At 53.1% G+C, this 24,788-nt stretch overlaps 1 protein-coding gene across 1 annotated transcript in view; it reads right to left on the bottom strand.

Annotated features, from left to right (window-relative positions):
* The window catches only part of Nfatc2 (nuclear factor of activated T cells 2), a 114,592-nt gene that overhangs the window by 82,409 nt on the left and 7,395 nt on the right, over positions 1-24,788 (bottom strand). The window contains exons 2-3 of the mRNA XM_059261967.1: positions 11,016-12,054; positions 7,021-7,192 (exon numbers count right to left, since the gene is read on the bottom strand). Of these exons, the coding sequence (XP_059117950.1) occupies positions 7,021-7,192; positions 11,016-12,054 (1,211 nt within the window). The remainder of the gene's footprint in view (positions 1-7,020; positions 7,193-11,015; positions 12,055-24,788) is intronic.

The following is a 24,788-nucleotide window of genomic DNA, read 5'->3' on the forward strand; positions in this document are numbered from 1 at the left end:
GGAGACCAGCGTCAGCAGAAAAGGCACAGACTCCCGAGAGCTCCCACAGCCTCATCTGTAAACAGTCGATGACAGCTACCGGGCTGGGGTGCGGCGTGGACAGGGCGTTTGCCAGCGGGGGTGAGGCCCTGGCCCAGCGTGCTGTTCCAGATAAGGAGCTCCATGGGGAAGTCCCTCGGCGCTCTACTGATTTCCTCAGCAATAGAGGAGAGAGCAATCCTGCCTGAACCGGGGCATAGACTCAGCCCGCGTGGGTCCGCCAGGGGCTCAAAGGGAGCATCCGTGACGTCCATACACCCATGATTGTCCCAGAACCCTTGAGAAGCCATCACACCCACTGCCACACACACTTCCACTGTCCAGTTAATGAGAGTCGCTGACGGAGCTGGCGCCACCCAAGTCAGCTTGGAGCCTCAGTCATGGCACCATTCGAAAATGCTGCCGGTTCAGCCCAGGCCTCAGCCCCACACCCACTAAACCCACAGAGCATCTGGAGGCTAGCAAAGGCCAGATGAGGACAGGAAGCTAGATTTGCACATAGGGTCACCATCCTATGTGTGTATGTGTGTGTGTGTGTGTGTGTGTGTGTGTGTGTGTACACGTGTGAGCTGCATGCACCTGAGCGTATGAGTGCACACTCCCGTGTGCATGCACACAAAGTGACAGCGGCCATCGGTTCCTTCCTCCATCACTGTCAACCTTGCTGTCTGGAGACAGCCCCTCACTGAATTGGAAGCTCACCAATTTGGCTGGGCTGGCTGGACAGCAAGCTCTCAGGATCCTTCTGTCCCTGTCCCCAACGCCGAGGCCACAGGATGCATGGATATCCCCAGCTTTTTACATGGGTACTAGGGATTTGAACTAGGTCTCTGTGTCTGCAGAACAAGTGTTCTCTCTTACCACTGAGCCATCTCCCCAGCCAATGGTTACTCTCTTTTGAAGAACTACTTAACCAGAGGTTCCTTTTCCACAGGCTTCCCAGAGACCCCATATGAGGCAGACAGAGGCAAGGGCAGAGCCTGACTCCCAACTCCTAGTACACTGTCCACTACCACAACCAGCAGAGCACCCTTGTAAACTGCTGTAGAAGAACCTTCTAGAAATCTGTCCCAACTCACTCATGCCGGACCCTCCCCAAACTGGAGCTCCCACAAGTAACCAGATGCCACTCCATGCTTCTCTCCTATGCCTAGCTCATTTCAGAGCCATCTGGAAACAGCAGGCACCATGTGGATGATTGACAGGTGAGGAGATTGACAGGTACCACACGGATTACAGGTGAGGAGATTGACAAAAGACAAGTCATAGCAACGGCCAGGCTCTGGGGTTTCTTGGCTCGGGTTTCAAGTTCCCTTCACTTCCCAGAGCTTCTTACTACATCTGCAAACTGGGACTGAGTCTCCTAGTCCTGGTCAGGGTGGAATCTGATCCTGTGTGTGACCAGAAACAGCCAGACACAGAGGGCCGAGCAGTGCTCACAAAGGCCCAGCTGTGTCCACGACCCTGTCTCACTGAATCTGAGGCTCATGGATCCACTAGTCTGTCTGTCCAGCAAGCCTTGGGGACCCTCCTGTCTCTGCCCAGCCCAGGCACTGTTTCCCTGTGGGCACTGGAGAACCAGCTCAGGTCTTCAGACTTATGTGGCCAACACTTGGCCAACAGGCCATCTTCCCAGCCTTCAACCTGTCTTGTGTGTGTGCATGTGGTACAGAGAGCCAAACCGAGGGCCTCCCATCCTCCAGGCATGCACCTAACACTGAGCTGCATCCCAGCCCCTGTCCCCACAGCTCTTGACAAGACAAAACAAGTCTAAAAGATGAAGCCCCCGTAAGTCACACCCAGAACCCCAGAGCCAGCAAGAGCTAGAGCCCCTGGTCCCACACACCCTGCCCCCTTTCTTCTCCCAGTTAGCAGCACAGCCGTGGGTTTCTGATCACGCATGCGCACACCCAGCCATCACCAACGCCTGGCTGACATCGGGCAGGTTGCCTCAGTGCCGTGGCCCAGTTTTGTTGTCTGTAAAATGAGTATAGTAATCCTACCACCTATGCTCCAGGGTGTCACCACAGACTAAATAGGTCACCGAAGGAAGCTCACGGGGCCACTCTTCGGATGACACACGTGCTCAGAGACAGCCTGAGAACCTTGCTCTCTACACTCTCCCTCTGAGAAACAATGGCTCCTCCAACATGCTGGAAGCCTCTATGCTCTGCCTCGACCTGAAATGTCTCACTGGGGACACTTGGTCTTCTAAGAGAGACTCAAGGCACAGCCCTCCTCCCCTGGGTGTTTTCGGTGGGGAGAAACTGAGCCCAGACCACGGCTCCATCACCTTGGTGTCTGCAGCAGACTCTACTGTCTCCCTCTTCTGCTCACCTTAGGTGTGTCATCCTGGGGTCACCACAGCCACAGCAGCCCCCAGGCCGGTCACAGAGCCACAGGCGGCCCACAGATGCCCTTGGCCTGAACTGTGTATTCTATAAAGTTTTGGTTAAACTACTAATACCACACAAGGGGACGGGTACAGAGGACAGGGGACAGGACACGGGGGTGGCTTCTAGCAGGGACTCTGTGTTCATATGTTGCCCACCCCACCTTTTCCCATCTTTATCTTCTGATAACAGGGTTGGATCAAGTCACATACGAGCTGCCTCCCACATACACAAATAAAGAGGAGTCTGCGTGGATGAACAGGATGTCATCACCTTACACGGTCAGACAGCAAAGAAAGATCTCAGCTACAGTTAGCCCAACCAGGAAAACGCGCCATGAGGTGCGTGCGGGGGTCAGAGGACAGCTTCTGGAAGTCACTCCTCTCCTTCCAAGATGTAGGTCTAAGAAATGGAACTCAAGCTATCAGGCTTGGCTGCAAGCCCCTGCCAAGCCATCTCACCCGCCCTCACTTTTCTTTTTATCAGGTCTTTCAGTTGGGTCATCTCTGTGGGGGCAGAGCTAAGGAACTTATAAACAAATAGTCCTCAGCCACGTCAAAGCCCGCCCCTCCCTCCAGCCTCTTTCTCTTCTGAGGTCTCAGTCAGGGGAGCCGCTCCCCTCCCCCGCCCAGGTGAGCCCACCTTCCTCCCCTCCCCCCACACCCAGGGCCCCATGACCCTCCACAGATGCCAGCACCCCAGCTCTAGCCTGACAAGTGGCCATCAGCAAGACCCACTTCCTGTCACACATCTGAAAAGGAAGCAGGGAGTCCCGAGCTCACAAACTTATCTGAGAAGACCACGCAGGCGGCTGCCTGAGGGGCTCTGTTCCCTGCCCTCACCAGGAAGGGGAACCCAGCTGACTTCAGAGTGAGTGACAGCCTGGAATTCAACAGATGACCCTGGAGGCCTCCAGCAATCCGGACACTGAAAGCTGGCTGGCTTCCCCAGCCTCCTGACAGGAGGGGCCACCTGGACAGGTGCTTGGGAGCTGCTCATGGCCACAAAACTGAGACCTGCTGCCTGGGGTGAGGGGACAGCCAGGGTTATATGACAAGGCCCCATGCTTCCTCCAGAATTCTTGATCTGCAGCCAACAGATGTGCTAGGATTGCACGTGTGTACCACCACGCCACTTATGTAGCGCTGAGGGGGACGTCCAGGGTGTCCTGCCTGCAAGGTGAGCAGTCTACCAAAGGAACCACATCCCCAGCCACAAAGATTCCCAGCTAAAATCTGCTTCCCCGTGTTAAAACCCAGGTGCCCCGCATTTCATTTTACAGTGATCACAGTCCATTCAATGACATTTTAAATAACAATCCACCTAGTGTCTTTTGAAGAAAATGAGGCTGGGTGGTGGTGGCACACACCTTTAATCCCAGCACTTGGGAGGCAGAGGCAGGTGGATCTCTGTGAGTTTGAGGCCAGCCTGGTCTACAGAGCGAGTTCCAGGAAAGGTGCAAAAGCTACACAGAGAAACCTTGTCTCAAAAAAGAAAGGAAGGAAGGAAGGGAGGGAGGGAGGGAGGGAGGGAGGGAGAGAGAGAGAGAGAGAGAGAGAGAGAGAGAGAGAGAGAGAGAGAGAGAGAGAGAGAGAGAGAGAGAAAGAAGAAATGAACAGACTACAGCATCCACAAGCTCTCAAAGTCACAGGCCAGAAGCGGGATGTGAACTTTGGGTGCAGAATGGCAGGCCTCCTCTGGACTTACCATCCAGCCCACTCCCTTTCTGGAACTTTCCATGGCTCAGCCCTAGATGAATGGGGCAGAAGTTGTAGGAGAGCTGGAGTTTGGCCCTCTGTGGCCCTGGAAGGGCAGCAGAGCTTCTCCGCTCAGGCCCGAGGCTTCCTCTGTCTCCCTCTTGATCTCAGCCACTATCACAGCTGCTCCTGTTTCTGAGGCCAGCTTCTCACATGGCCTCCCAGACAAAGCCTCGGCCAACTGCACTCAGTGGTGGCATGATCCTCTGGCCAGAGTCAGTCAGAATCGTCGGGGGGACCAGGACTTGGGCTCCAGTGAGCTGGCCAGAGGGTCAGAGACAGGACCGCAACAGAGTGTCGGCAGGAAGCATGGGTACCAGCTTTCTCCGTGAGTGGGAAGTCAGGCTGAGCCATCCATGGATGGCAAGCAAGGCCCTGAAGCAGCTAGAACTCGGGTGTTAAACAACAGTGACCTTGAACAAGTTTTGGGACCTCACCCTGATGATGATTAAAAACGGAATGGGGTCCCATGTGTGGGAAATGCTTCCAAAATGTCCGTCATCGTGTTAACTGTAAAATCTGGCTGCTGGGTTTCTGTCACACTCAGAACCCAGAACCTAGCCTGGTCCACAGCAGGTGCTCGGTAAATACGCATTAAGTGACCAGTGAATGAACGTAGCTCATGCACCAAAGTACACAGAGCTTCCTCTCAGCTCTTGCTCCACATGGACAGTTAGAACTGAGTCCTCTGTCTCCTTCCTGGTCCATCTACTAGCCGCAGCCCCTCCCCCCACACCACAGCCTGGGCCCTGCCTGCTCTGGACCCTCCAGTTATACCAGCCTCTTTCTGATCCTCTCAAGTACCCTTCCTCCTGGGCTCCTGGGCACAAGTTGTCCCCAACCCCCAGTGTCCTGTGTCCTCAGAGAACTCCACCAACCTCTGCCCACTCCACATTCACTGATGTTTTACACACATCTCCCCCTCACAAAAGAGGCACACAATCCCTTGCTCTTCCTGTGTTGAGAGCAAATCCAGCAGACGGTACAGATGAGGGTAAGTGCCACAAACGCTTGAGCCGCGAATCCACCGGCCCTGGCTTCCAGTCTGGTGTCGGCATGCTGGAGTGACCCTCCTGTCATCCTCTGCAGTGCCTGGAAGCTGCCTCTGATGGCCCTCCTTCTCGTCTTCCTTCAGTGAGTTTCCTATCAGGACCCAGTCTCCCAACAACCAGCAGGCCAGGGTCCTATCCCCAAACAGCTAAGCCTTGTCGATACTAACAGAAGACTTACAAAAACGAAGTAGTCTTGGGTGTGTTCAAATAGCTGGTAACTGAGCAGCCCTCCTGCCACAGAGAACTGTGGCCCTGAGGGCAGGGATGCCTATGAGGCAGGCCAGTACATGTTCACTTCGCTTCCAGGCCTGGGACTGGAAATCAAACAGGATGGAGCCCCCGTGAGCCGACAGGACGGACTTTAGCCTCCCGGCAGCTGGAATCCATGGTGGAGAAGGCAGTCTCTCAGGAGCCTCAAGGCCTCAGCACAGAGGGTGATGGTGATGGGGACAGCCGGGGACTTGAATAGGACTGGACGCTCAGCCCTCTGGCTCCCTAGGGTGTAGTGACCTACCAATCGTCTGGAGGTCAGGTCTTGGAGTCAGGGCATCCTCAGTGATCCCTACCCACTTAGGGTCCAAAGCTCGTGCTCAACTAGATCTACCGGAAGCAGATTGCCCAGGGTGGACCCCAGGCAGTGAGAAGCAACGGGGACCTCCCACAGACGCGCCCTAACCAGCCAGCTGTGCCATCGAGACACGTGCTCAGCCAGTACTTGGGCTGACCACCATTAGAGGAAGATAACAAAACCCAGCACGCGACAGTCTGTATGGGCGCCATGTCAGGGCAGAAATAACAACACAAGATATAAAGAAAGGGGCAGGTGAGCCTCGGGGGGATGGGGACCGAAAGAAAGTGTCTCTAGGGCTGCCGGGTCAGGGCACAGGCTGTGCCTGGGTTTTTCTTTCTTTTTTCCCCCTTTCTTCTTGGCACATAGTGTATTAATTGTCCAGAACAATGGGCTTCATTATGACTTTGTCATGCATGTGTATCGAGTGCTTAGATCAGTCAGTCCCGAACCAGGGGAACACACCCAGTGCCCTCGGGGAGAATTTTAGCATTTGGGGGTTCTCTTTGTCTGGTCTCTACACCTGTTTTATAATTTCTAAGGAAGGCTCCCCTTCTGTAGCCTTGACTGACCTGGAACTCACAGAGATCCACCTGCCTCTGCTTCCTGAACCACCAAGCCTGGTAAAAATCTGCATTTTTAAGAATCTCCCCTCAAGGGTGCTTATGAACACCATGTCGAGGTCCTTATGGTTACAGTAACTTGAATGTCTAGAAGATTCTGGTTAATTGAACTGTGTGGGTTCACCAGCCAGAACTTAGACACCTGTGGTACTTCCTCATTAACCAGATTATAGAATTTGAAGAATGTTTCAATTCAACTGTTTTGAAGGGGGAAAAAATCACACTTCTGTCCTTGTACACATCTCTGGTTTACCTACAAGCCACAGGCATGAAGGATGTCGACCAGGAAAAAGCAAGCAGCAAGCTCATAGTTCTGTCAGCTCTGCCAGGTCCTAGCAATCTCTCCATCATAAAGAAGAGGAAGGACCATCTTCCACATGAGCATCATGCTTCTTCACCCTGCTCTGGAGACTTCCCCCCAAGAATGCAATTCTCCAGTAGGCTCTTGATACTCACAACATCTTACATTTCTCTCCCTCCAGGGAGTAAGGAAATGACATGTCCTTGGCCTCACAAGCAGCAGCAAGGCAGAGTAAATCTCCTGGTGACAAGTATAGGGCACAAAAATAAGAGAATTTGAGTCCATACCTGCACCACAGGGTGACCTCCTGTCGGGGCCTTGACAGCACCACGGCTGCCCTCCGTCTCGTAGTGGGCCCGGTGATGAGGCTTGGGCTGGACCTCGATCCGCAGCTCATAAGAACCTGACTGATTGGACAGTGGCCACTCTAGTGGAGGGAGGGATGCAGTCACAGGGATGCTGTGGGAAGGAAAGACCAGGTCATGAGGATGGAAAACCACATCAGTCCGTCTGTACACTAAATGTAAATGGCACCTTTTCTGGAAATTGTACCCAGGGATGAGGAATAAAATGCTGAGTGCTGAGGGCTACAAATTGCTCAGACATGATGGGGGAGCTCTTCACAAGGCAGAGGCCTCCCCTTGCTTTCATTTCCATCCTGATGAAGACAGTGTAACTGGCTTCATGGGGGATGAAGCGAATTTCATTATGGGTTGGTTCCTGCATGTTTCCAGTGGCTGTTATGGCTTCTCCTCCAGGAATCGTGAAGAACACAACATCAACCTCTCAAAACTTCCTTTTCCAGAGGGCAAATGTGAGTGCAGGGATGCTTCAGTGGCAACTGGGAGTATGTCCTGACTTCACCATGAACTTAAGTACGTCACCTTTCTTAGGCACAGTCTGCTACAGTCATATGGCAAACAGACCAGGGGATAAGAGAGAGAGTTTCTGTATTTGATTATCTTGACCAGCAGTGCATTTGGGAGTGAGTTCAGGTCCACTCACAATTACTAGTTGATGGGCCACTGAGCAATGCATCCCAGAAGCCCAGAGAGGAATCTAGCTTGGGTATGAGTGAACCAACTTTACATAACCCCAACGTAAAGTGCAAAGGGACACCATATCAGGACTGGAGTTCCATCTCCAAGTTTAAGTCCCAGCCCTAACACTGACCCTCCCCCCCTCCCCCGTGACTTTGAGCAGATACCTGCAACTCCCTGGGTCTCAGTTCCCTCAATTGTGAAGTGGGTATACCGAAATCCTATGGGGATCTTAGCATCAGAGTAGTCAATGACACTAGTTCTAATGGTTTTCCTTTGAAAATGCACACACGTGTATAGGCACACACAAATACACACCACACACATACATATACATGCATGTACATGCACACACATATACAGGGGCACACATATACACATATATGTGCTATACACACACACACACACACACACACACACACACACACACACATCATTTTCTATGGACTCTCTGATTGGGCTATGGTGTCAGAAGCAGAGAGCAATAAAATACCACCAGAGAGCAAACCTTGAGGGCAGGTATTAAGTTTCATTTCCCTGGAGTCTCAACGCCACCCAGTATATACAACAGCTACTCAACAGGGCCTAGAATTATGTCATTAGAAAGTCAACCAAGGTCTTGAAAATCTACCCAGAACCTTCCTCTGTGTCTCAGAAAACATAAAACGTTACCTAAGATCACAGGGTGAGACACGGGCTGGGCTCCGATTCTAGTCCCTTAACTCTAAGTCTAGGACACGCTCTCATCTCCACACGGCTCTTGTCTTACTAACTTATTTTTAAACGGGACTGAGAAAAGTCTCACCATGGAATGATTTAGAGCAACCCTGGCATTGGGTAGGATCTCAGAAAATATTAAGTGGGTAGATGGGATAGATGCCTGGGATGATGGATGGATGGATGGATGGATGGATGGATGGATGGATGGATGATGGATGGTTGGATGATGGATGGGTGGATGGACAGATAGGTTGGTGGATAAATGGATGGATGGAGAGACAGGTGGGTAGATGGATGGATGAATAGGTGGGTGGGTGGGCAGACAAGCAGTTTTATTTCAAAGACTGACACATTCAAAGGTTCTCTGAAGTAGCACATACATGGGTTCCTGTGAGAGCCCAGCTGGGAAACCACATTTTACCCCAGGTACTCTTGAGGAACGAGGGATAAGAGATTTAGACAGAAGGATAGAGGGGAGAGAAACAGATAGAAACACAGGATAGCCTCAGGAGGCTTGGATCCTAATCCACTGTCCCCTCCTGTCTCTCCCAAAGGGCTTTTTATAGGAATGCCAAGGGGTGGGGCAAAAGACCTCCCCCTAGCTCAGCCAAGTATAGACCCTTCCAATCACCTAGAAACCATGCACATGGACAAGCAATCCTCTAATGCAGCCCTGCTGGGTAAAGCAAGCTCAGATCTCACTAGGAACCTTTGTGGGCCTCCACAGGTTCCTTGGCACATCCTGATTTGCACTCATGGCAGAGACCATCCATCCATCAAGCGCATTCTTTCCCACTCAGCGCAGCCTGTGAGGTGCTGACAAGCTCAGTCAGCCCCCCCCCCACACACACACACACACACATACCCCGCTCAACTCAACACAATGCTTTATCAGATGAGAAAGTTCCGTTTGTTAAAGCCGCACCATATGGGTAGCACACGGGTGATGGTGACAGCCCGGGCCACCTGTGCTTCAGCTGGCAGACAGAGCAGAGAGGAGAGGGCAGCCCATGTCCCCTCAGTCACCTCCTTCTCCTCAGCATCCAAACGAAGTTTTTTTTTTTTAAATGCCAAATAACACCAGCCCAGGTTCACATGAGGAAAAAGTGAGATGCTACACAACACTGCTGGCACACAGCAGGCCTCCTTGGGCATCGGTGGTTACGGATGTCACCACCTTCACTCTACCACGAGATTAATCTCCTGGCACAGGCCTGTCAGCAAAGAAGTCCTTCCTAAAGCTCCAGAGTGATGGCTCATCTCAGCTGTCAACGTGAGCTCTGGAATCACCTGGGAGACAGGCCACTAGGTGTGCCCAGATCATCTTGATGAGATTAAGGTGGGAAGATTCACCCACGGTGAGAGGCACCATTCCCTAGGCTGGAATCCAGGACTGTATAAAAAGGAAAAAGAAAGTTGTACACAAGCATTCGTGCGTAGACGTGGCGTGAGCAGCCGCTTCACGCTCCTGACACTTTCACTTCCCCACCGTGATGGGCTGCACCCCAGACCTGTGGGCCCTTCCTTCCTTAAGTTTCATTTGTCGGGGTGTTTCAGTGCAGAAACACGGAAAGAAACTGAGATGCCCCGTAAGAACGTGATGGCAGCCGCTGTCCCTCTTCTGAGCTCTTACTCTGAACGGGCTCTAAACCAGGACCCTGACGTGTGTCATTTTACCTAGTTCTCAAAGAAAAAGAAAAAGTCACTGTGAGGTAGGTACTGCTCTATGCTCATCTCACAGGAAACAAACAAGGCCCAAAAAGTGCTCAGTAAACATGCAGGGGTTGGGGTAGGGGAGTCCTGATTGATTAGTGATGTCTGCTCTGGGAACAGTCTCATAAGTGTGCTCAATGAGAGAATCATGATTGTTTATCAATGTCTGTCACAGGCACAACAGAAGGACAGCACAACACCCACGTCCACACCGGCAATGAATGGCAGAGCCAGGACACACATTCAGTCCTCACACATCCCGAAGCCTCTACCCTGGGAATCACACTCGTCGCTTCGGCCTGCCAGGTTCTGAAGCTATTTGAGGATTGAGCCCTGTGCAATTTATTGTTCTTTGTGCCTCCTCATCACCGAGCACAGTCCAAAGGCAGCAATAGATGTCCCTCACACACAGTTCCTCTTAGAATGAGGAAGCGGGTGTTCCATGCTGAGGTCCACTCTTTGGCCAGCTCACAGCTATCTATACTGAAAAGGAATCCAGCACACAGTAGGAACTTTATAAGTACTTGCTGAATGAAGGAGTAAATGATGTGCCCTAGGGGACAGCCATCATTCATATTGTACAATAACTCCCACAACCACCTGCTGTATCCAAGACACCCATGTTACCCGTTTTACAGATGGGCAAACTAAGGCTTGGGGAAGCTAAGGTACTCTCAGGTACTCAGAGCCAGCAAGGTGTCTAAGCCAGGATTTAAATGACATCCATGTGACTAAATTCCGGGTAAACAACAAGAAAGCCAGCTCCTAGAGTGCCCGTGGGCACACACAGCTCTCAAAGCCCCACTCACCTGCAGATGGGAATGGCCGGCACCAGCTGCTTGGGCCAGGTGGGTGGTACCAGCAGGATGGACTCGGGAGCAGAATTCCTCCCCTCCTCCTGCTCGCAAGACCCCAGGAACTCCACGGCAGGGTAGATGTGGCGAGCCAGGCCCGCCTTGGACGGGGCGGTGGACACGGGGGTCGGGTCAGGACTGGTCTTCCATATCTTGGAGGGGATCCCGCAGGGTGAGTCGGTGGCCAGGCTGTTGAGGGCATCCATGAGAACAGCAGAGCCAGCCGTGGGAGGGTACCCAGCGGAGATGCCGTCGTCCTGGGGTGCCACGTGGGGCGCGGGCTGTGGCGAGGGGCTCCGGGAGCGCTGGGGTGAGGCTGCGGGCAGGGGCGCCACCAAGGCCTCTGCGCACGAATGCCTCCGCTTGGCACCGGGTGAGGAGGAGCGGGACGCCGGACGGGGCACGGGCGAGTGTCGGCCCAGGCAGCTGTCCTCGGCGAGGCTGGTTCGAGGTGACATTATTGGAGAGGTTCTGGGGGAATAATGAGCAGGGATGTTTTGAAACTGGGGGCACAGGTCGTCGGGCCCGGCGGCGTTATTGGGCGAGACGCAGGGCGAGGTGTAGGGGGAGAAGGTGTCGGAAATGAAGCTGGCGGAGGAGCCGCTGCTAGCGGGGCTCAAGCAAAGCGGCTCGCGGTAGCCCTCGAAGCCGGGCACGGGCAGCGTGAACCGCGGGCTGGTGGCCAGGCCGGCCAGGGCCAGGGCCGGCTGCTCAGGGGGCAGGCCGGCGTCTCTCCCACGGAGGGCCCCCCCTGCCTGCATCAGTTCGTGGGATGGAGTGATCTCGATCCGAGGGCTTGGGCCCGAAGCCCCCGCTGGCTTGGCAGGGCTCAGAAAGTCCTGGAACCCTAGCCTAGCCGGCTCTCCGAACCGGCCGGGGGGCTCGCCAGAGAGACTGGCGAGGGGGTTGACTGGCTTGAGGCCATAGTCCGGGACATCATCCGGGTATGCGAGTCCGGAGGGTGAGCTGATGGCCTTATGTGCGTTCGGTTCTTCTGGAAAGAGAAGGGGGGGAGGGGGTCTTTAAGCCTCTAAAGCAGAACCGGGGTGCAGAGTCACAGTCATGGGTGGGTGTGGGCTCCTGTCGCTGGCTGGTTTCAATACCCCACCATGCCAAACCCTGAGCTTGCCACAAGGAAAGTGAAGAAGCTACTTTGATCCCAAATTCCCTCAAGAGCGTCCAGAACGACAGGCGTTGGCTATACCAGCCAAGTAGCTGGCTGGAGTGTGGAAGGCAAACTGACCTAGTAGCCTCCAGGCTGAACCTAAACCTGCCCCTCAGAAGTGCATTTTAGGGGCTGGAGAGATGGTTTGGTGCGTTAACTGCCTGGCATGAGAGTATGAGGACCCAAATTTGAATCCCAGAGCCTACATAAAAGTCGGGCATGACAGTACATCCTTGTAACCCCAGCACTGGGGACGCAGAGATGGGGATCCCCAGAGCTCACTGGCCTGCTCGTGTACTCAAATCCATGAACTACAGATTCAGGGAGAGACCCTGTCATAAAAAAGAAGGTGGCAAGCCTCTGAGGAAGACATCCAACACCAAATCTGGTCTCCATGTGCATGTATACATATGTACGTGCACACCCATACACACCATGCACACCTGCATGATCACAGACACAGTGAAAGTTGTTAAAGTGAATTTTATATCTCCCACAGCTCATGGCACCACAGACCCACAGCCGAACCCGTGAGTGCTCCAGCTACGTATCGTGCACTCTGAGCCTCCCTCCCCAGTGAGGTTACTTTGTATCAGTGTGGATCACAGCCCCATAACTAGAATTTGCTCTCCTCGGGGCTGCAACTGGCCTCCTCATTTCACACATGTGATGTGGCCACGGGACGCAGAAGGGCAACAGGGATCCTAGGATCCGTGGAGTCTGTGTTTGTCTAAGTGTGAGAAGCTTTCTAGAACCAGAGTTACCTGCTCCTTCATGTCCCTTTATAGATATGACCCAGGAGGGGACAAGAATCCCCAAAGACATGGAATTAGTAGACTCAGAACTCCTTCAGAGGAGCCCCTGAGCTCCCAAAAGTCAGGATCATGGCTACGGGGCCCCCAAACTGTTAGTGGGAGGGGATGCAGGGAGACTTAAACAGCAGCGGCCATCTTGGGTTTCTGCTGTACTATCTCAAGGGCCCATCACTAAAAAGAGTGTCACTCCAGCAGACCATGCTGCTCAGTCACCTCACTCTGTCCCTTGATCTCCAAGCCTGGTCCCTTACATTCCTCACTGGGGAATTTCTGCAGAGCCACCAAGGGATGGCGGTCCCCACCACCCCACACCGACTCTTCCTCCAAGGCTCTCCCTTCTCCATCAGGAATGTGGTCAGCCTTGGCTCCTCAACTCTCGTGACTCCTACCCCAGCCACCGACAAACCCTGACCTCTGACCTCTCAACACACAGACCAGGCCTCAGTATCCCCTGCACCGCATGTCCATCTTGAGTCAAGCCCCCTCTTCTCTCTCAGTCTCCCCAAGTCCCCTCTGTCCAATGTCCACTCTGGGAAACTGTCCTGCATTGCTTCCTCTGGCCCTTTAGATCGGGCCTGAGGTCATCATGGGCCCAGTCTGTTCCTGTCACCAGCCTGTCTCTCCACTCCACCTGTGCCCAGTGCCCCCAAACAGCTCAGAGACAGGCCCCACTGACCTCTCATCAAGCAGTTCCTGCTCAGAGTCCTTGAGAGAGCTGTCTCCTCTCCCTTCAAGATCTTCCTTATTCCACAGATCTGTTCTCCCAGCACCTCCATAGACTGTCCCCCAAAACATCGTCCCCAACCCCATCTCCTGCCACATCTCCTTTGCACCCACTACCGGCTCCCACCGCTTCTGATGCATGTGTTTAGTGAACTTGTCCTGCTAAACCAGGGCCGGGCAAAACACACCCCGAGGGCCCACATTTTGTCTGCTGATAAAGCAACCATGTCTGTTCGCATACGGCTTGCTTCTTCACTGGAGAGCTGAGAGTTTTGGCAGGGTCTATATGAGCCACAAATCTTAAAATATTTACTCTGTGGCCCTTTACGGAAGTTGGTAGGTCTACTCCTGACTCTCAGCTCCGCTGAGGTGGTGTCCACAGCCACTGTAGGTTAGTGTTGTTTGCCTGGCACCCGCCACAATGCCTGGTACTGACAGGCCTCCACAACACTGTGACGTAACGAAGAGAATGAATGAAAGAGCCATGCCCCGGGGTCCTGCAAGCCAGGAATGGGGTCTCCTGTTCCGGGGAGCTAGGCTAGACACCCTGGTGATCCATGACCTTTCTGGGCCTTTTCTGGGCCACAATAAAGGAAGTGTACTCCAGTTTTAGCTGAACTGACCTCAGAATGCCCAGATGGTGCCCCCATTCCAGACGAGTGCTCCCAAAGGGCTGCCCACCACTCTAAACATGAGGACTGGGACCAGCACGGCTGGGGTCTGTCTACCCACCCTCGGCCTTTCCTCTCTTGGGGCTCCAGGCAAAGTGGGGTTTGGGGGAAAGCACCCACTTCCTTCTGGCCCCAGGACTTTGCAGCTGCTATTCCCTCTACCTCAACAGCTCCATTCCCTCATCGCTGTGGGACTAAAGCCCACTCATGTCTGCAGGCTCTGCCTCTGTCCCTGTGTTCCCAGAGAGCTTGAAAAGCCCACTCTTCCCAGGGGTGCCCGCTCCAACCCCGTATGTCTCCCAATTCTAGTGAAGTAATTGTGGCATCAGCTACTAACTAATCAGAGATGCCATGAGGACTCTCCTGAGGCCCACTGAGCCTCGGCCACCTGAACGGGAGCTGGTACAAGGTGGGCCCTCAACAGAGAGGAAAGCCAGTATTCCTAAGTAAAGGAATGAATCCCCATAAAGCCACCTGGGACACTGACATCACTCCTCCAAAATGTTACTGCCTGACCATGAGGCAGAGGACACCATCTCTAGAGAGGGGTGACTGGATAGGAAGCATCCATCAAAATCCCAAATGTGTCCCAGAGCCTTTAACACTATTCTCAGAAACGCACCCTCTGTGGACACTCGCATCTGTGGGAGAGGAATAAGGGGGAGGTTAGTGTCTGCAGTTCTGGGGCAGGGGAGGCTCTGGTTCATTCTAAAGTGACCAGAAAAAGTCCTTCTGCACCAAGCGGCAGTGGCCACTGAGATTCAGCATTGAAGAAAGGGCAAGGTGAACACGGGGTGGGTGGGTTGTCTAAAAGGGGAAGGGCACATCTGGGGGGGTGTGCACACGTGTGTGCATGTGTGCACACCTAGGCACATGCAGAGGCCAGAGGAGGACATCAGGTGATCTGTTCTGTCACTTTCCACCTTAGTCCCATTGAGACAGGGTCTCTCGCTGAACTTCGAACTCGGCTGGTGCCACCAAGCCCCAATGACCTCTTATCTCTACCTAGCAGCATTGGAGTTCCAGGAGTGTGCAGCTGTGCCCAGCTCTTTTACCTGGGTGCTGGGATTCGAACTCCGGTCCTCCTGCTTACCCACTGAGCCATCTCCCAGCCCTGCAAAAAGGAAACTTTCTGCAGAGAAAACCAACTTAAATTTCCCAAACACAATTAGCTTCTGTGGAGCAGGTGGCGGGAGGTGGGGGTGACATGGGACATAACATGTGACGATGAAATTCTGCTGACAGGGAGGGAAACAGAACCCAGCCCTGCTCTGCCACTAACTGGCTAGTGGCGGAAGAAAAGTCCCCACCCACTCCAGGTGCCACAGCCTCACTTAGAACAGGGGGGAAGCACGTCTGACTCCTTCACGGCTTTGATTTTTCTAGCTTGGGTCTGCAGGACTAGAGTTCATACAAGGCACAGCCAGGGTGAAGATGCATCTGAACTTGAGCTGGTGCTGTGTGCGCAAGCGCACACACATACCTACCTTCCTGGCAAAGAGCACACAGAGCACAGATGTCTAACCTACAGGCCAATCAGCATCAAATCCAAGTTCAATGATGTTCTGAGAACCCATTCCCTACAAACCAGGAACCAGCCCTGCACAGAAATTCCAGCCATATTAGAACTCTCTGCCTCAAAAACAGCAATCCAGAACCGGAGGCAGCGTAGACCAGCATGGGGTGTGGTAGTGCCCACAATCCCAGCCCTCAGGAGGCTGAGGCAGGAGAAATGCTGTGTGTTCAGAGACAGCCTGGACTACAAAGTAGGACCTTGTCTCAAGAAACCAACCCCGACACACACACCACACGCAGATGGGAGCTCCAAGGAGCAACCGGACCCTCTGAGCCTAGTATGGCAGTGTTTACACTGGTTTAATCCATCCTGGTGGCAGCTTCCTCTCCCCCTCTCTTTTCTCCCCCCAAGTCTATAAATGTTTAACAGCAAGCGCGGGTGTGAAGGTAATGAATAGCCTTTGCCTTCTCGGGGATTTGACAGCAAATCTCACAAATGGCCAGCCATTAACATCTTTCCGTGAGTGGCTGGGATCCTCACTCTTGGGCTCTTTGGAAACAGTCCATGTGCCTGCTGGGTCTCACTGCCCTCACCTGCCCATAGCCCAGATGGAAGCCAGCATATCTCAGAACCACCTTACTGCTGATCTTCTTAGGAGGGTTTCCATACACCTCTTCGCATGATCTTGGCTGTCGGTGGCACTGTCTCTACATATTATGTACTTACTATGTCTGCTCAACCCCACTCCCATGTTCTCTTTTTAACATGTAGTGTGTGTGTGTGTGTGTGTGTGTGTGTGCGCGCGCATGTCTGTGAATGGGAGTGCACATGTTCACAGAGGCCAGAAGAGGGTATCAGAGCTCCCTGAAGCTGGAGTTACAAATGGTTGTGGACTAGCTAGCTGACATGAACGCTCTAGTTCTCTGGAAGAACAGCAAGTGCTCTTAACCACTGAGCCATCTGTTCAGCCCCACACCATAACTTTTATTTTAAAAGGAATGTTCACACCACTCCCGGAGGCTGAGGCAGGAGCATTGCCTAGCTCAGAGCCTGCCTGAACTGCAGAGTGAGTTCAAGGCCAGCATGGACAATTTAGTGAAACCCTACGTCAAAATTACAAGTGTAAAGAGGGCTGGGGGGAGGGGTATCTCAGTGATGAAACACGTGCCTACCATATGTGAGGCTGTTTAATCCGTAGTACGACACCCCCAACCCCCCCCCCCCAAAAAAAGGTAACTACGTTCAAGCAAGCTATCCGGGGAAAGGCTCTAAGCCTGCATTTCACCTCCTCCCTCCCACAAGGTTTTTCTTTGAGGTATAATTGGTGTGGCCGGCAGAGGTGGCTGGGTTTGGTCAAACACTAAACATCTTTTTTTGCTAGCACCATCAAGGCAGCATGGTTTTCTGTGACCCTGCCAAGTGTGCCCATGTGAAGGTGTGCAGGCAGCTGTGAGCCTGCCAAGTGTGCCCATGTGAAGGTGTGCAGGCAGCTGTGAGCCTGCCGAGTGTGCCCATGTGAACGTGTACAGGCATCTGTGAGCCTGCCAAGTGTGCCCATGTGAACTTGTACAGGCATCTGTGACCCTGCCGAGTGTGCCCATGTGAACGTGTACAGGCATCTGTGACCCTGCCGAGTGTGCCCATGTGAACGTGTGCAGGCAGCTGTGACCCTGCCGAGTGTGCCCATGTGAAGGTGTGCAGGCAGCTGTGAGCCTGCCAAGTGTGCCCATGTGAAGGTGTGCAGGCAGCTGTGAGCCTGCCGAGTGTGCCCATGTGAACGTGTGCAGGCAGCTGTGAGCCTGCCAAGTGTGCCCATGTGAAGGTGTGCAGGCAGCAGAGGGGAACCATGGGTTAGAAAGGCACTCAAGACTTGGTAGCACACCACTGAGACACCATTTCTCCCAACTCAAAGAGAAAACAGCTTGGGACTTCAGAGAAGACTCACGGTCAAAAACACTGGCTGTTCTTCCAGAGGACCCAGGTTCGATTCCCAGCACCCACGTGGCAGCTCACAACCATCTGTAACTCCACTTCCAGGGGATCTGACACCCTCTTCTGATCTTCGAGGGTACCAGGCATATACATGGTGCACAGGCAAAACATAAAATAAATATTTTTTTTAAAGAGGAAACAGCTCTCTGTATGTGCCATGCACTCTTGGTGGCCTACCTCCATGCCACCCGCCATGAGAGATGTCTGGCCTTCCCTTGAGATGTCAGTCCCCAAAGGAAGAAGGCAGGAGCCATGGCTGCTCTGGGTCCTCTCTCTTCTCCTTTCCCCAGCACATACACACACTTCGCTTCGATGTTACCCTTGCCCAGAATTCCCTTCCGTGCCTCCAGCACCCTTCTCCTGGGCTGCTGGCTGTCTATCAAGACAGGCACCTGAGTAGCCAGAATGGACGACAGCAACTTCTAAGTTCAACTCCTCAAGAGTGCTATGGTGACAGCCACTGACAGAGTCATTGATTTGTCCCTCTACCCCAGGAAGGTGAGCTTTCTGAAGCTCAATATTACTATTTTATACTAATTACAAAAAATGCAGAGGTGGAGTAGCTAAAATGCTGGAAATGGACCCACCAGCCACTGGAGTCAACACATTGCACATGGTACGGCATTTAACACTCACATCTACCTGAGCAGCAGGGACAGATGCTTGCCTTCCACAGACAAGGAGTTGGAGGCACAGTGAGCTGGTTTCACCTACCCAGAGTCCTCAGCGGGATCCAGTTGAGCATATCCACCCTGAGCTGGGGATTCTGGATCTACTACAACCCAAGGATACCCTATAGCAGGGCTGGTGTGGAGCTGATCGGTCGCCCCACCCACTCCAACAGCAGGCCACCCAACTGTCCTCTAGCCTTGCAAGACCAACTGAGGCTGAGGCTTGTGGCCCTGGGCTTCGCAGCTCCAACCCACACCTCCTGCACTCTGCAGAGGCTGAGGCTGCCTGAAGTATCGCCTGTAAGCCACACCCTGGAACCTGAGGAAGCATCCTCGGCTGCTTGGCCACCTCCAGGAGCTGTGCACCTTGCTCATACTGTCTCTCTGGCTCCCCACGGCTTCTGCTGGCCATTTGGGTCTACAGCTGACCCCTGAAGTTATCTCTCACCAGGTCCTGGGGCTCAATCAACATCTGGGCCCTGAGAAGACTTGGGGATCCTCTGCCAATGTCCCTGGAACTGCAGGACAAGTCTGCCCGCCAGGGGCTGGGCCAGCCTACCACGAGTGAGAAGCTGCTCACAGGGGACTCGGCACCTTTTAGTTCATGGAGTCCAAAAGACCCAGGACTCAGCCTCATCCCCGACTCAAGGCCTGGTACACTCTGTCCTCATAGGTAATACACAGGGCAGCTTGTCTACTCCACACAAAGCCCCAAACACATATACAACGGACACCCAGGAAATCTTCTAAGCAACAGTTCAGACCTCCCCTGCTATGGTTTCCCTATTTGATTCGACAGCTAGCCTCAACCTCTTCAAAAGCATTTTGTAAAAGAGGAAGGAATTTTATAAAAATAAAACGGACCAGTCAGCACTTCAAGAATTCTCTTGGCATCCCAGACTGTGCTGACCTCTGGAAGTGTGAGAAGTAGCTAGAGAAAGCCTCCAGCACTCTCCCTCCTGAGACTTATGCCCCTCACACCCATCCCCCAGCTGCCTGGGAGTGTAGTCACTAACTCCTGCTGAAGTGCCAGTGACTCCGTAGCTACTTGTCATAACAGAAGTGTCAAGAGTCAACACATCTGTGCCATTTGCTTTATGCCAAGACCAGCACACACAACCTACATAGACCGGTGGGTTTTTCTCCCAAGAACACCACGAAACAAGCAATATAGCTCTCCCAGTTTTACACATGGGGAAAATGAGGGTCAGAGAGGGTGAGTAATCTGCCCAAAGTTGCACAGCTTTTAAGCTGCAGAGCCAAGACAGTCTGAGGCAACCTGGCCTTTCCACCCACCCCCACAACCACTACTGAGCTCCACTTCCAGTGAAAGAGACTATTTCTGGAAGGGTGACACCTTAACTATGACGCAGAGAAATGAGGGGCCCCCAGGACAGAGCCTGCTGTGGGGCCAGTGTTGGCCTGACAACCTAAGATCCCAATTCTTTTCTTCTAGAAAGTTCTCAGCCCTTCTGTTTGCCCCAAAGGGAGAGCTAAAATCACACTCTAGCCACTGTCTCCACCAACCACTCCTCTTCTGCTTCCTGCCCGCTGCTCACGCTCAAGAATGGACCCATGGTCAAGGCCAGAGCCCACTCACTGCCAGGGTGCTGGCCAACAGGGAGCTTTGGGGGGAAAAAAGAAGAAAGAAAACCAGGGCACATTATAGTCCCAGAATTTGGAAGTTGAGGCAGGACAGTTTCTCAGAGTTTGAGACCAGCCTGGGTTACATAGTGAGCTCCAGGTCAACCTGTAACCCTGCCCCAAAAGAAAACCACACACACACACACACACACACACACACACACACATCACACACACACACACACACCACACACACACACACACACACACACACAGAAAGCACACATATACACACCACCCACACACAGCATACCTACACACCACACACACACACACACACACACACACACACGCACACGCACACGCACACGCACATGCACGCGCACACGCGCGCAGAGACAGACAGAGGGAGGAACACTGTGGAAACAGCCTTTCAAGTGTCTAAGTCCAGGCAGGCAGAATTTTTAGGAAGTGGAATCGAATGACAAAAATAGACCTCTCTAGGGAACCATAGGAAGTGCCTATGGGGGGAGGGGACACAGCCCCACAGCAGGATGCGCTGCAGATCTGAGGGTCCCTGTCCAGGCTATTCCAACCCACCCACCCCTTCATGAGCTCACATCTGAGGTCTGACTCTGAGGCATCACAGTCTGTCGCCATGGTAACACCCACATGCCATAGCCAGGCAACACAGATTGGCAGCAAGGAGAGGGGATCAAGGCCTGTGACTCCCCTAAACTCTTGTGGCTGCAGGAACCACACTGCAGGGCAGGAAGGCAGCGGATTTCCCATCTGGGAAGAAGCGTTGTCCAGAGTCACCAATGGCTGTAAGTAATGAAGGTGACCCTCGACTTCCCCCAAGTCCCCAGTCCCTGCCCCCTCCTTCACTGCACACAGAGGGCAGCTGTGACAGGACTCCCCATAAATGAGTCATGTGTGTGAAGGAGAAGATCCAGGTTGTCACACCCTTTATTCAGAAGTGACACATACAGACAGGCCCTGAAAGTTGAGAAATTCCACCCAGATCAGTGGGTCCAAGAACACCAGAGAAGGCGAGGGACGTTTACCCTCTCGTCTCGCCAGCATGGAGGTGCTGGCAGAGGCCTCCTGGCACCCTCTCATCGTTTCTGACCTTGCCCCAGAGAAGACAGCTGTCTGCCTTCACCAGACAGACAGAGGCAGCTTCGGTAGTACCTCCGGCAGTCTGCCACCAAGCCAGGCGCCAACGACGCTGACACAGGAGGGGATGGTCCCAGAGCAAGGAGTCCAGCAGAGCAGCAGCTGGCAGGAGGCTTGCAAAAACATGGTGTCCTGGGCTGCTTGGGAAGACGCCGGGCATGTGTGCCCTGCAAGCCTCGAGGCCTCCCTTGAGCAGAGGGCCGGGGCGCTTTGGCAGTTGAGGTATTTGGGGTGGGGGTGGGGGTCTCCTGCCTTCAGGAATCCAAGTCACCTTCCTGCTTGCTGTCTTTCTGATAACTGATGTCCACTATGCCACCAGCCTGCGTGTGTTCCATTTCAGGAGCTTATAACAAGCTAGAGGCCAGCATTACCGACACCTCACTGCGAGGGATGGGGAAACTTGAGGCTCAGATGCAGGGAATCCCCCAAAGGTCACACATACAAAAAATAGACATCGCTGACACAGTGCCACACGGTAATACTGAATAGCTACCCCATGCTTTTTACACACACATGCACGCACGCACGCACGCACGCACGCACGCACGCGCACACCTACCCAAGACTTATTGCCCCAGGGGCTTCCTTCCCCCAACCCAGCCAATAAGCAAACTACCTGAACTCTCTAGCCCTAGACGGGCTTGTGTGGCCTCGAATGTCACAGAAACAGAGTCACACAGTCAAGGATGTCCCTGCCTCATGTCTGCTCAGTCTAGGATTCTCCTGTATGGCTCAATAGGTTTCTTTCTCAGAAGGGGGGGGGGGGCGGGGGAGGGGGCGGGGGTACTGCTTCATGTGAATACCACTTCATTTCTTCATCAACCACCCCCTCTCCATGGGTCCTGGAGAGCAAGCCTGTGATCTGGAGAGCTGGTGAGAGAGCTTCCTCAGCAAAAGGAGAAGGGAAGATCTGGTCAGAAGAATTCACCAAAAATAGCCTTCAGATAATCCTCCCACAGACAAAGCCCGTCCACTCCGTGGCAGCCTGGCAGGAAGGGATGAGGCTAGAGAGCCATTGACTTCCTTGCAGCCTCTGTCCACCCTAGCCCCCTCCAGGAGCTGAGACCCCCTCACTCATTCCCAGTCCCTCAAAAGCCTGACCCCTGCAAGCAAAGCTTCCTCTTGGTGACCATGTGGCCATGGAACCCTCAACCAGGGACTCAGACCAAACACACCAATACCTTACTGACGGGACGTGTCTTATTTATTACCCCCACCCCACCCTGCACATATAACATGGATGCCATGTTTCCAGAGGTGGGCATGCTTAATCAGCTCACTCCCCCCCCTCACAAACACACACGCACCTGGTCATTAAGACATTCCTCCCAATCCACCCAGCAGAGGTGACATCAGCCCTGTGGTTTTCAGACCTGCAGCCCACCTTCTGAGGATTAGGCAGGCAAACACCCCCTTCCCTCAGCCTTTAAGATGACTGCTCAAGCATTTCGGGCTTAAGGGACTCCCCTCACGGAGCAGCCCCCTTCTGCAGGCAGACCCAGCAGGTCTGTTTTGATAAGGCCCTGACAAATCCCATGCTTTGCAGGCTACTTTCCTGCCTTCCGAAAGCTCGCTCAGGCATAGCTCAATTAAAATTCACGGGGAAGGGCTGGCTGGGAGAAATGCACTTTATTAACTCAAACAGGCCCTTTTCCAAATCCTTAGATTAGAAGGCAGCCTGGGCCCCAGTGCCCTCTCAGGAAAAGGAACTCTCCCCACTCTCCCTCCAGCTCAGCCTGCTAGAAGGCAGCAAGAAAACACATTAAAATCCAGGGCACGGGGCTTTGGAAGTAAATGCCAAGGGGTGTGGAGACGGCTCAGTTGGTAAAGTGTTTGCACTGCGAAACCCAGCACCCACATTAAAAAAAAAAGCAAGCCAGGCATGGTGGCAGAGCACTCCTATTCCCAGCACTGGGGAAGCCAGGCAGAGCTTAGGGGTCCGCTGAGCAGCCAGCCCAGCTAAACTGGTGTGTTCCAGGTCAGTGAGAGAACCTGCCTCAAAAAAATCAAGTCAGCAGCTCAGGAAAGTCTCCCAAAGTTAACCTCTGACCTTCACATGCAGGCTCACACATATGTAAAAGGCAGACACACACATGCAAATGCACATGTACACACCCAAACCACACGCCGATCTATAAGGAACAGAGAGACATGCCCCTCCCCCTCCAAAAAAAATTCACAGGGATGGTACATCTAGCAATATCCAGGGCATAGAGGACAGCCCTGGGGTGGGGGGAGACCTTATTTCTTCAACAGATAAGCATTAAGAAAATTGACTGATGGGGATTTTCAAAGACAAAGGGAGCAATGGTCGAGCCGACCACTCACAACACAAGGGTCTTTAGGGCTGGATGTAAACAAATTAACAGCAAACCCCCCTGGGAAACAGTGAGGCTTGAACGCTGGACAGCTGATGTTAACTATTTTAGGTTTAGCGTCGATTCTGATCGTTGGCTGTCTGTATTCTTGCCTTCTCTGTCTATAGATCCAGCCAGCTGTGCATTAGAAATGTTGGGGGGCAGGGACAAACACCTAGCAGGTGGGGATGTGGCTCAGTTAGCCACAGGGTGGCCCTAGCATGCAGAAGCCCTGGGTTCTGTCAGCAACTTTTCCTAAACTGTGTGTGGTGGATGATCTTGGCTGTAAACCTGACACTCCCGGGACGAGGAATGTCTACTGAAAATCTGCCTCCATCAGGTTGGTCTGTGGGCATGTCTCTGGGGCACTTTCCTGATTGCTAATTGCTGTGGGAGGGCCTAGTCCACTGTGGGAGGTGCCGCCCTCTAGACAGGTGGACCTGGGCTGTGTATGAAAGGCAGCCAGCCGAGCAGGCCAGAGGAAGGGAGCCTTGTCCCTCCAAGGCCTCTGCTTTAGCTCCTGTCCCAGCCTCCTGACTTCCCTCAGTGATGGACAGCAACTAGGACGTGAAAGTCAAACAAATAAATCCTTTCCTCCCCGTATTGGTTTTGGTCAGCATTTTATCACAGCAACAAAAAAGGAAACTAGAAAACTGGTTTGCCAATACTTGGGAGAGGGAGACAAGGGGATCAGAAGTTCAAAGTCAGCCGGGCTACATAAGGCCCTGTTTCAAAAACATACAAACAAACAAACAAAAAACACAATACAAAAAGCTGTGCCGAACCCTGGAAGCATCATTTTACTTTTAAAAAGAATTTCCTTTAAAATATTTTTTTTTACATTTTACCTTTGTATGTCTATGTGTGTGTGTGTGTGTGTATGACATGTTTCTACCATGTGGTTTCCTGGGATCAATTCAGGTTGTCCCGCTTGGTAACAAGCACCTTTATCAAGTGAGCCGTCTTGCTGGCGCCATTTTTAATTTATTATTAGTGCATGTGCTCAGATATGCGCATGGGGGTCAAAGGACAACGTGTGGGAGTCATTTCTTTCC

Source organism: Peromyscus eremicus, chromosome 4, assembly GCF_949786415.1.
Source record: "Peromyscus eremicus chromosome 4, PerEre_H2_v1, whole genome shotgun sequence".
Lineage (NCBI taxonomy): Eukaryota > Metazoa > Chordata > Mammalia > Rodentia > Cricetidae > Peromyscus > Peromyscus eremicus.